A 12,572-nucleotide genomic window follows, 5' to 3' on the forward strand; every position below is an offset into this window, starting at 1 on the left:
GGTTAGAATGGCTGCCATTAAACAAACAGGAAACTACAAATGCTGGAGGGGATGTGGAGAAATTGGAACTCTTATTCATTGTTGGTGGGACTGTATAATGGTTCAGCCAGTCTGGAAGTCAGTCTGGCAGTTCCTTAGAAAACTAGATATAGAGCTACCATTCGATCCAGCGATTGCACTTCTCGGTATATACCCGGAAGATCGGAAAGCAGTGACATGAACAGATATCTGCACGCCATGTTCATAGCAGCATTATTCACAATTGCCAAGAGATGGAAACAACCCAAATGTCCTTCAACAGATGAGTGGATAAATAAAATGTGGTATATACACACGATGGAATACTACGCGGCAGTAAGAAGGAACAATCTGGTGAAACATATGACAACATGGATGAACCTTGAAGACATAATGCTGAGCGAAATAAGCCAGGCACAAAAAGAGAAATATTATATGCTACCACTAATGTGAACTTTGAAAAATGTAAAACAAATGGTTTATAATGTAGAATGTAGGGGAACTAGCAGTAGAGAGCAATTAAGGAAGGGGGAACAATAATCCAAGAAGAACAGATAAGCTATTTAACGTTCTGGGGATGCCCAGAAATGACTATGGTCTGTTAATTTCTGATGGATGTAGTAGGAACAAGTTCACTGAAATGTTGCTATATTATGTAACTTTCTTGGGGTAAAGTAGGAACATGTTGGAAGTTAAGCAGTTATCTTAGGTTAGTTGTCTTTTTCTTACTCCCTTGTTATGGTCTCTTTGAAATGTTCTTTTATTGTATGTTTGTTTTCTTTTTAACTTTTTTTTTCATACAGTTGATTTAAAAAGAAGGGAAAGTTAAAAAAAAAAAAAAAAAGAAAAAAGACAAACAAGGAAAAAAAAAAAAAGATGTAGTGCCCCCTTGAGGAGCCTGTGGAGAATGCAGGGGTATTCGCCTACCCCACCTCCATGGTTGCTAACATGACCACAGACATAGGGGACTGGTGGTTTGATGGGTTGAGCCCTCTACCATAAGTTTTACCCTTGGGAAGACGGTTGCTGCAAAGGAGAGGCTAGGCCTCCCTGTATTTGTGCCTAAGAGTCTCCTCCTGAATGCCTCTTTGTTGCTCAGATGTGGCCCTCTCTCTCTGGCTAAGCCAACTTGAAAGGTGAAATCACTGCCCTCCCCCCTACGTGGGATCAGACACCCAGGGGAGTGAATCTCCCTGGCAACGTGGAATATGACTCCCGGGGAGGAATGTAGACCCGGCATCGTGGGACGGAGAACATCTTCTTGACCAAAAGGGGGATGTGAAAGGAAATGAAATAAGCTTCAGTGGCAGAGAGATTCCAAAACGAGCCGAGAGATCACTCTGGTGGGCACTTTTACGCACACTTTAGACAACCTTTTTTAGGTTCTAAAGAATTGGGGTAGCTGGTGGTGGATACCTGAAACTATTAAACTACAACCCAGAACCCATGAATCTCGAAGACAGTTGTATAAAAATGTAGCTTATGAGGGGTGACAGTGGGATTGGGAAAGCCATAAGGACCACACTCCACTTTGTCTAGTTTATGGATGGATGTGTAGAAAAGTAGGGGAAGGAAACAAACAGACAAAGGTACCCAGTGTTCTTTTTTACTTCAATTGCTCTTTTTCACTCTAATTATTATTCTTGTTATTTGTGTGTGTGTGCTAATGAAGGTGTCAGGGATTGATTTAGGTGATGAATGTACAACTATGTAATGGTACTGTAAACAATCGAAAGTACAATTTGTTTTGTATGACTGCGTGGTATGTGAATATATCTCAATAAAATGATGATAAAAAAAAAAAAAAAAGATATGGTGGGATTTGAATCAACAGGGTGTGGGCATAAGAAAGAGAAGTCAAGGATAATACCAAGAAAGCATTAGGAAAAGACAAACACCCAATAAGTTAAAAAAAGATGGGTAAAAGATATGAAAATTGTATTCACAAAAGAAAATACCAAAAATATGCCAATAAACATATGGAAAGTGTTCAACCTCTAAAGTAATTAGGTGGGCCAAGGGCACGGTCATTCCACTAAAAATGTCCCAGGGTCCATATTAAGCCAGGGGGTGAAACACCGAGAGGTGCACCGCTCTCCTGCCTGGATATTTCACAAAGAAGCTCTGTGTACAACTGAAATTCTATCTGTAACCACTCTGAAACACTGTAAATTTGGATTTCATCTAACATTATTTCAAGGTTTAAATTTGTTTATGATTCTAGTTAAAGGCTGGAGAAAAATAATCTCTACTTCTCAGAGAAGAATAAAACCGGGTTGCATTTCTCAGTTTGATTTTTGCTGAATTCAAGTAGAAATTATTCTGTGGCTATGATGTTCTTAATATGAGCATTATTTTCCCCTTTCGATAACTTTTGTTTCCTTCCAGGGGTAAACAAAACAAATTTAAAAGGCGGGGGGGCAGGGGTTGGGGAGAGTAGGAACCCCAAAGAAAACTGACTTGCTACAAAACAAGCAAATTAAAATGCACGTCCCGGGACTAAGATGCATCTTGGCTGATTATATCATTCCAACGATGAGCCAGAAGGAGCCACTCTCTTTGCTAAAAATACAATGAGGAGCTGGTTGCCGTCTTAGCACATCATTGGGCAGAGGTGACAGCAAAGGACCAAAGCTGGAGTGCACCTGCAGCATCAGAAGATGGGATGTTCCCCAAGAACACACTGGACGAGGCAGATGACGATTTCAGTTTTTTCTCTCTGCAACCTGAGGCCTTCCATCTGAGCCATCTAGAGCACGGTGTGCTGGCCGTAACTCAACCCCGTCTATAACCGGGGCTGGGTAGGGTGGGCCTCTGATGGTTCAGCTATGAAACCAACGCATCAGGGATCACAGCAGAGAAGGGCAACCCCCCTACCCCAAGGCCTGCACGTCTTGAGGAGGCCAGGAAAGGAAGGTGGTGCATACTACATACTGCCCAGCCGGGCACCCTCCAGGGGGCAGGGGCTGTGGTCAAGGATGGACAGGAAAGGGCTTGTTGGGAAGCTGCCCCTGGCTTGGGAGTGGGACATGTTTATGTCTCAGTCCCAGATCAGCAATTTCCAGGCTGTGCAACCTTACGGAAGGACTGAAACACACACACCCCGTGCCTCAGTTTCCTATCTGTAAAATGGGGATGGTATCCATCTCATTGGGTTACTGTGGGGATTACATGAAGCCCTCAATACAGAACCCAACCCACTGCAGGCACTTAATAAATGTAACCAAGGGTGAGCTTGGCTGATTGGGGTCCACCCAGAGAAGGCTTACTACCCTGTGCTCCCGAGACCCAGCTGCCAAACCTACGAGACGCGAGCCTCGAACAAGTTCCTCCCAAGTTAGCAGCCCCCCGGGATGCTTCTCACCCCTATCTGGCTAAGCCCATTCCCAGATGGAAACTTCCACACCTGGGAGTATTACGTCTTTGAATATCTGGAATTCTAGTTCTCGAAGAAAACCTGACTCACTGGTTGGTTTTAAAGACATCACAACTCATTTTTCCTACTTACAAAAGTCCTTCCAAAACAAAGCAGTAAAAAAGCCAAGTAACCTAGATAATTATGAAAGGAACACTTTTGTTAGGATCATTAATATATTTCCAAATACTTGGAAGTATGTTATCTTGGAACAAAAGGCTTGAAACAAGGAAGGACAATTTGCCATGTCCCTATTTAGTGTTGTATTTATACTTCATATATATATATATATATATATATATATATATATATATGGTTATATATGGTTACATTAATATAACCATTTATAGGCCACAGGAAGGCCCTAGGTCTTTATCAACGTTGTCACTATGCAATCAGTTGTTGACTGAGTTTAGACTCCTGTGTAACACAAGGGTTTGCTCACATGGTCAATTACTGGCTCTAATAGCTTTTAAGAATGCACAACATTTGGCTCCAAATCATTTTAAAATTATAAAACCATTGTAAATGTGCACTAATTAATTTATCAATTGGTGTGGGGGGGTTCCATATCAAAAGGCTGTCTTTTGTCACCACCTACTGGTCTTTCTCTAGTACTGCACTTCCCAAAAGTCACGACATTCATACACATGCTTCCCCAAGTTTAACAGTATTTAAAGAAAACATTTTTAAAATATTCCTCAAGAACTTTTGTAGACAATGCATATCATTCTATTCCTATGTATTTCACATTTATTTGGGAAACCAGGGAACTCAGTGAAAACCACAAACCACCCTTAAAGCTTGGACCTCACACCAAACGAAGATTTCAACCCATTGAAACTTAAGGAAACCCCTGATGGGAAAAAAAAGAAAGCAGCACGTATTGTTCAATGGCTGGAAAAAATGAACTCAAATTTTTCTGTAGTGGCTTTTCTGATTAAAAAACAGAAACAGTTGCTTTGAACGTTTAGGCCTCTTGTTGATAATAAATGAAACTCTTTGAAACCTCTTATTAGTTTCTGATTGTCAAATAATAATTCCATTTATTTAGTCCTTTCTCTTTTTGGCAGTGATTTTGCTTGTCCATGTGGGTTTTCTTTTGAGTTCTTCTTTTTTACATATTCTTAATGCTGCTTAGTGTCTAGAGTCTTTTTCTATTGATGAAGTGTGTGGATTTGTAACTGTATTTTGATATTGTCCAGTCCCTATTTGGAAATTCCCCAGTGTTCTACTGAACCCACCAGCCATTGAACTTTGCAGGGAAGGATAGAACAGAATCAATCCAAAACTGATACCATTTATATGGCAGCATGATCTAATTGATTTTCACATTTCAATAGTACTTTAAAGAAAATGAAATGTGAGTAAATAAAAATACTCTCCTAGAATGTTACTTTTCTGACTACAAAAAAGCAGACAATATAAAAAAATAATAATTTAACTTAAAATAAGTGGTCTGTTTTGTTAATTTTGCTTACCAGTAACACAATCATTTCTATTTAAAAATATAAGAAATGAGAGGGAAACTGGGACTTAGCTTGAAAAATTCGTCTCTATTGTTCTACTGCAATAGAGCCAAAAGCCAGCTCTAAGCAACAACAAAAAGCTTAGGGCCCATTTGTATATAGAGTTGTTATCAAAATTATCCATGCTTTTTTAGATATGACAATTTCAGACAATGAAATTTAAAAAATAGAAATTACTTTTTAATTGTATGAATTCCCATTTCACTTAAGTCTTTCATCTTATTTTTGGCAAAGGGAGAAATGTTTTAAAGTACTGTACTTCAAGGATTTGGAACAAAATTCACTTCAAAAATGTCACTTTTTGTTACTAGGGTAACAAGAGCTTGTTTTGCAGAGTTCCTGTGTTCTACACAACTTCTACAACCATAGCAGTCATTCCCTGACAATAAAAACAAGCTCAGCAACAAAATCCACAGGCAGACTCAGGAGGGGGTGGAGGGGTGTTTCTCTGGCCACTCCAAGTTGAATCACCATAATTAACATTAAATATCTAAATAGCAGGGCCCAGGGTGACAGGAGACAAGCTCTTCCAAAGCCATGTTGGTTGCAACAAAAAAACAATGAATGGCATGTACGCAAAGAGAGGATGGACGTCAACAAATCTTACAAGAAAGAAAAATGATCTCTGCTAAGCAGGTGAGGCAGGTGAGCAGAGGAACACTGTCAAACCTACCTGGTGTGAAGTCTTCCCAGCCCGGCGGCTCCCGGGTAAGCAGACACTCCGGGCAGTGAGGAGGCAAAATTACAACGAGCAGTAATGAGCTGTGCGAGTAGCAGCCGTGGTTGCAAATCAATAAACAGCTGGATGGGGAAAAGTAGCCACTCCCTCTAGCTCCAGAAATGTGCAAATGTGTGTCTTTGCCATCGTCCCTATACAATGCAGAGATAGGGCTACATTTAAATAAGGCTCCAGCGATAATGGGCAATGTGTAAGACAAAACGCGATGGACAAGGCGCTCTGCAATTGAAAACATGGACCAACCAAAGCATCAGTACAATTAAAAAGCATCCATTCCCCGTGCAGGCAGAAAGGCTGTGGTGATGCTTCAGACTTGGCAACAGATAAACCGAGTTCAGGCCTATCTGAGGAGAGACTATAAAAAAATGTTTCTTGGGACAAATATCTGCTATTAATCTTTATTTATATGATTGTTTTCTGGAGGGCACATTCACTTTCAAAGCTAATTCTGAGACAAGGGGCATAAGGCACATACAGAGGAAAAACTTTTTTCAGAGTATTAGTAAGAAGGTCTGTTCATGCAGGGCAAAAGAAAAAAAAATTTATTAAGCAAAGACCAAAATTTCAGGTACTTGAAGGTAGGCATGTATTGTCTTCACATTGAATTTCATGTCACATAATTAAGTAGATATATCCAGGTACGTCTTGCCACATTAAGCAGTATAATTCTTCAGAGAACCCTTGATATACTGAGAGTGTGCTAGCTTCGACCAAAGCATTTTGTTGAGTTTGGTTTGTGGGGAGATGGTTGAAATGTTGCTTCACGGTTTGTGTTTTCTGAAAGAAAGGGAAAATATTTAGGAAGAAGACTTTTAAAGAGAGACAGAGAATGTTTACCACAGTCTTCACAATTTAACATCCAATAAAGGAAAAGTATTTGACTTTTATCCCATAAACCACCACTCATCATTTGTTCCCAAGTGCAAGGACAGGAAATTACTTTTTTTCTCAAGGAAAACTAGTCCAGGTTATATCCTTTCTCTGTAGCAATGCATGGCAAACATCATAAGGAATTCAACCTCCCTGATCAGAGCTTCCCTACTGCATTTCCAAAGAAAAAGGAGACTGAACGTTCAGTTTTAGCCCTGGAGGAGCAGATTTAAATACTTCTTGGCTAGATCAGAGGGCAGTGTGTAATGGCAACCTTTTGGGAGGTAGAATTCAAAGTCTTATACTACGTATTATTTCTCCTGGCACTCACCATTAATTCAGATTCTGACCCTAATTCCCAATACTGGAAATAAGAATTCCTTCTCAGTTCCATTCACTGCCTTGTTGTCCCTAAAACTATCTTTTCAAATAAAATGCCTGGAATGTCCATGAGCTATGAGACAAGTCTGTCTTTTGACGCTGAATGATTTGCAGAACCACCTGATTGCCTGATTGCTTTGCCGTATGACTTTTTTAAAGCAGATCATCGAATCTCTCCAGGGGATGGGGGTTGGGGGTGAAATTTAGGGTGCAGTCTGGTTCACTCCTTCAGGGTCAGGCATTTTGACCTCACACAGTCTCCTCTGGCCTGGATTCCAAACTAGAGGTGACCAAGAGAAGGGGCAAAATGTGCTGGGCACACGCTGAATTGTGACTTCTGTCGGAACAGGCCTGCAAAGCCAGCTGGCTGCCGTCAAGAGCCTCACTGAGCTGTGCCAATTCACCAGCAATACTTTTTTATAATTACTGCATTAAACTTCCATCATTTCTAAACAGCTTTACAAGCCTAAGTGGATGGACAAGGAATTAAGCAATAATTATGAGTCTTTTACTGTGGTTTTGTGTTGTTTTTCTTAATATAAGGATATGTTTTGCGCTTATTTTGATTTCCCACCATTTTGCAGATGAAATTTCTTAGAGAAAGCATGCCAATTTTCATTCCTCAGAAATGGGATCATTTCACAAAATGACAACCTGTGGGCCTTGAAGTAGACCTTTAAAGACCAGCTGTGTGCTGAGAGGTTAATCCCTCATTATCACCAACTTCCCCAGCTCCCCTGATAACAACAACCCAAAACTCTGCCTTAAATTTTTCAGTGGGGGCATAATATGAATGGGAAGGACACTAAAAAAGACCCTGATCACACAAGGGCAAAAATGTAAGCCTTGCTGCCCTAGAGAACCAGAGGCCGACTCAAATTTGGTTGCAAGGTCAAATAACATTAATAATAATACAACATTTACACAATGCCTGGTAATGCCAGATATTAAACAGCACTTAATGACCTTCAGGTGTTTTCACACATACCATCTTATCAGTGTGACTCAAAATATGTGAGTAGTCCCCCATGTCCCTAGTTTCCACTATCACTAGTTACTATCATTTTCTTATTAATATATTTGCATGGCACCTACAAAAACTGTTACGAATTAACTAATTTCTTTATTGTCAATAAAAGTTTGAAACAACAAGGCAGCAGAAGCATATTTGTCAAAGAAACCTAAAATGACTTCACAGTATTTCTACATGAATGCCCTGATTAATATTTAATAAATGAAAATGTAGTTATCAAGCACTTATGACTAAAATTCCAGCAGCAATATTTTTCTTTCATTGATCCATAGCCACCGCTGTGAATTTGTAAGGTTAGAAGTTGTTGTCACTGTTATGAATATCAATTGTCCCACTGGTCTACAGAGGATGCCATGAAATAGAACACTAATACGAGGACTTCCTAAACGAAACTTACATAGAGGAAGAGGAGGAAATAACTACAAAACTCTTCTGCACCTCAAAGTAGGCTCTCTCCTAGAAATCTGATCAAACAGCATTCTGTGCCTAGTCCCAGATCCTAGAATTGGATCCGATGGATGTTATGGACCCTGAGGATCTAGAAAGGGTGGATGAACCTGCAGCAAATGCTGAAGACAGGCAGCTATATGGGAACTGGAATTTATTTGGCTCCTATCACCATGTGATATGCAATATAGAGAGTATACTATAATAACAAGTTTTTTAACTGCAGAAATATGTAGGTACCTGGAAAACCTGAAGAAAGAAAGCAGGAAGAGGCCTAAGAATCTTCTCCTTCTTCTTCTCCTGGCTCTTCTCCTGTTTCAGCTTCCTCCTCCTCTCCCTCCTGGTCCTCGGTCTCCCCTTCTGCTCCTTCCTCCGTAGTTTCTTCCATCTTATTTTAACAAAAATCACATTATGATTGAGAAGGAGGTGGGTCAAAAGGTGCAGTGAGAAAAGAGTGTACTATCTCAGGCTGGAGTTCAGGGCCTCCCACACTCCACACCCAGCACACACACGTACCCGCAAGCAAACACGCAGACACCGTACTTCCAAACACAGACTCCAGGGTGCTACAGTAATTCTAATGGGTTTTGTGACTTCTCTTAAGCATACAGTTTTACTCATTCTAACCATCTATTCTCACCAAATTATCTTTTAAAATTCGGAAGGCACTTAGAAAAATAAAATATAAAAAAGAACCTCAGGAAATGGAATTTTGTCAGAAAGGATGAAGCTTTTAAATGTCTGAGCTGTTTATATTTATTGCAAGCTAATTTCTTCAAGCCAAAGTTATCAACAACCTATATACATGACCTGAAACTGTTTCCAATTTATAATGTTTGTCTTATTTTTATATATAAAATGGGATTTTCAAAAACAGAAGCTTGCCTAGCAGGAGAGAAATCAAGAAATAATTATTGGAAAGACATAATTTATTGATCATGAAAAATGACGATGAACAAGCTAGAAATAACCATTAGGTCTAAGAATAGGGATTTTTCGTTGATAAATTAACATTTAAATTATGAAGCAGATCTATATTTATTGCTCCTCCAAAAAATACATTACATAAGAAAAGTAGGTTATAAAAGAATATTAATTAAAGGATAGAGAAATGTATATAAAAAGTGCCCATAGCTAGTGGCTGTCTCTAGGTAATGGGGTTGTGAGCTACTTTTATTTTCTTTTTTTTTATATGTATTTTCTAAATTTTCTATAAAAGACCATGAATTATTTTGCAATTTCAAAAATCAACAAGTTTTTCATTGGCCTCTAAGATCCTTTTTAATGTTGATCAACCTCCCCCGAAACCAGTAGAAAATACATGTGACTTTGGTAAATGATTTTCCCTACCCAGAAATTCTCAATCTACTTCTCTGATTAATTTTTAAAATCTCAAAAAGAATATTCTTGAAACTGTTGCTTACAGACCAGGAAGGCAGCCTAAGATGTTCCAGAGTGCTACTCCCCAACAAATTTTTGAACAAATAGCAAAATCTGGCAGAGCCATCGTCCTCAAAATCCCAGAAGAGTCAAAGGCCTGCAGTTAACTGTGCAAGTGTCCAATCAAGAAAACACGGCTTGGCACCCAAGCTGGACCCCTCCAGCCCCTCCCCACTGCAGCCTGGAGCCAGCTTGTGCTTCCACTGAGGGTCACTGGCCTGTTTCAGAGGGAGCAGAGTAACCCCTATGTGCACAATGGGGTGCCTGTTTGTCAGCGCCAAGCTGTCCGGTGGCAGCGTGGTACAGAAGGCGGGCTCACCCTCCCAGAACTTGCCCTACAGGCAGAAGCAGCTTGCTGACCGCTAAAGCAGTGTGAAAAACAATTAAGTCAAAGTGGCCTGGGGCAAGGATCCACTGCATTAAGTCATGCAATAGAGCACCCTGGAGGAGAAGAAAGTGCAATTCACAGGAAGTAGAGGGTACATTAAAATTGCTATAAATGGGGGGAATTTCTAATGCCAACTGCAAGTACAAGTCCAGGACAAGATCCAGGCTCAGAAAAGGCATAGAAGACCCTGCAATTCACATTTGCTTCAGGCTGATCTTCATGATGGGAGGCTAAACTCGGAGGGTCTGCACCAGCCAACCCAGAGCCAATTTGCAAAGACTGTGAAAGGTTTTATTGTTGTGGTTTTGTTGGTTGGTTTTTGTTAGCTCCCAGCACTCAAGGAAGTCTCTGTCATATCACCAGCTGAGTACAAACTTAAGGAATGGCCAGCTCAAAGATTTAATCTGAGTCAATCCTTTAAAATATTAAAGTGTACAGTGTGCAACAAAAGATTACAAGACAAACAAACAGGAAATGACAGCCCATCCAAAGGAACAAGATAAAAAATCCAGAAATAATCAACAAAGACCAGACTTTGGACATATTAAAGAGTTTTAAAAAAGGATCCTCAGTATGCTTTGGAGATAAAGGAAAACACCAAGAAAAAAACTAAAGGCTATCAGGAAAACAATGGATGAACAATATGAGAATCACAATAAAGAGATAGAAATTGTAAAAGGAACCAAACAGAAATACTAGGGTTGAAGTTCACAATAAATGAAATGAAAAATTATCTAGAGGGTTTCAACATCATATTGGAGCTGACAGAAGAGTCAATGACCTTGAAAACAAGACAACTGAAATGATTCAGGCTGAGGAGCAGAAAGGAAAAGGACTTTAAAAAGTAAAGACAGCCAAAGATACCTGTGTTGGACACTGTCAAGGGTACCAGTCTACACATTATGGGAGTTGCAAAAGGAGAAGAAAGAGAGAAAGGGGCAGAACGTGTATTTTTTAAATAATGGCAGAAAATTTCCCAAATTTAATTAAAGACATGAATATGCACATTCAAACAGTCCAACGTACCCCAAACAGGATAAACGTAAAAAGAAACATACTCAGACTCAGAGTATTCAAACCGTTACATGCCAATGACAAGGAGAGAGTTCTGAAAGCTGCAAGGGAAAAGCAACGTGTTAAGTATAAGAGAGTTCCAATAAGATTAAGTGCCAATTTCTCATCTGAAACCATGGAGGCAAGAAGGCAGTGGGGCAGAATATTTAAAGTGCTGAAAGAAAACAGCTGCCAGCCAAGAATTTTATACCTGGAAAGACTGCTGTCCAAAAATGAGGGAGAGATGAAGACATTCCCAGATAAACAAAAGCTGAGGGAGTGTGTCGCCACTTGAGCTGCCTACAAGCAATGCTAAAGGGAGTTCTGACTCAAATGAAAAGACACCCAACAGGGGATTAAAGCAGTATAATGAAATAAAGACTTCCAATAAATGTAACCATATGGGTAATTATAAATGACAGTACTGTTGCATTGTATTTTTAGTATGTAACTCCACTTTTCACTTCCTACAGGTTCTAAAATGCAAATTCATAAAAAGTAATGTTAAATTGATGGTTTTGGACATACAATGCATAAAGATATAATTTGTAACAAGTACAACAAAAAGGTGGGGGTTCAGAGGGTATAGAAACAGTTAATTTGTATGGCATTGAAGTTAAGTTGCTATCAAATCAAATGTAATTGTTATGGATTTAGGATGTTGTGCCGGTTTGAATGTATTATGTCCCCCAGAAAAAGCCATATTCTTTGATGCAATCTTGTGAGGCAGACATAATAGTGGGGATTAAGTTGGAACGTTTGGATTAGGTTGTTTGCATGGAGATGCGCCCCACCCAACTGTAGATGATAACTGATGGGATATTTCCATGGAGGCGTGGCCCCACCCATTCAGGGTGGGCCTTGATCAGTGGAGCCATATAAATGAGCTGACTCAAAGAGAAGGAACTCAGTGCAGCTGTGAGTGCTGTTTTGAAGAGGAGCAAGCTTGCTAGAGAGGAACGTCCTGAGAGAAAGCCATTTCGAAACCAGAACTTTGGAGCAGATACCAGCCACATGCCTTCCCAGCTAACAGAGGTTTTCCGGACGCCATTGACCATCCTCCAGTGAAGGTACCCGATTACTGATGTGTTACCTTGGACACTTTATGGCCTTAAGACTGTAACTGTATAGCCAAATAAACCCCTTTTTTATAAAAACCAATCCATCTCTGGTGTTTTGCATTCTGCAGCATTAGCAAACTAGAACAGATTTTGGTACCAGAGAAGTGGGGTGCTTTTGCTGCTGAGTTTGCAAATACC

The 12,572-nt window shown here is 39.9% G+C and overlaps 1 protein-coding gene across 1 annotated transcript in view; it reads right to left on the reverse strand.

Annotated features, from left to right (window-relative positions):
• Window positions 1–6,085: 6,085 nt before the first annotated feature.
• Window positions 6,086–12,572, reverse strand: part of SH3BGR (SH3 domain binding glutamate rich protein) — a 108,019-nt gene continuing 101,532 nt past the window's right edge. The window contains exons 5-6 of the mRNA XM_037831526.1: window positions 8,673–8,820; window positions 6,086–6,478 (exon numbers count right to left, since the gene is read on the reverse strand). Coding sequence (XP_037687454.1) covers window positions 8,707–8,820 — 114 coding nt within the window. The 3' untranslated portion in view covers window positions 6,086–6,478; window positions 8,673–8,706. The remainder of the gene's footprint in view (window positions 6,479–8,672; window positions 8,821–12,572) is intronic.

The sequence above is a fragment of the Choloepus didactylus genome, chromosome 1, assembly GCF_015220235.1.
Source record: "Choloepus didactylus isolate mChoDid1 chromosome 1, mChoDid1.pri, whole genome shotgun sequence".
Lineage (NCBI taxonomy): Eukaryota > Metazoa > Chordata > Mammalia > Pilosa > Megalonychidae > Choloepus > Choloepus didactylus.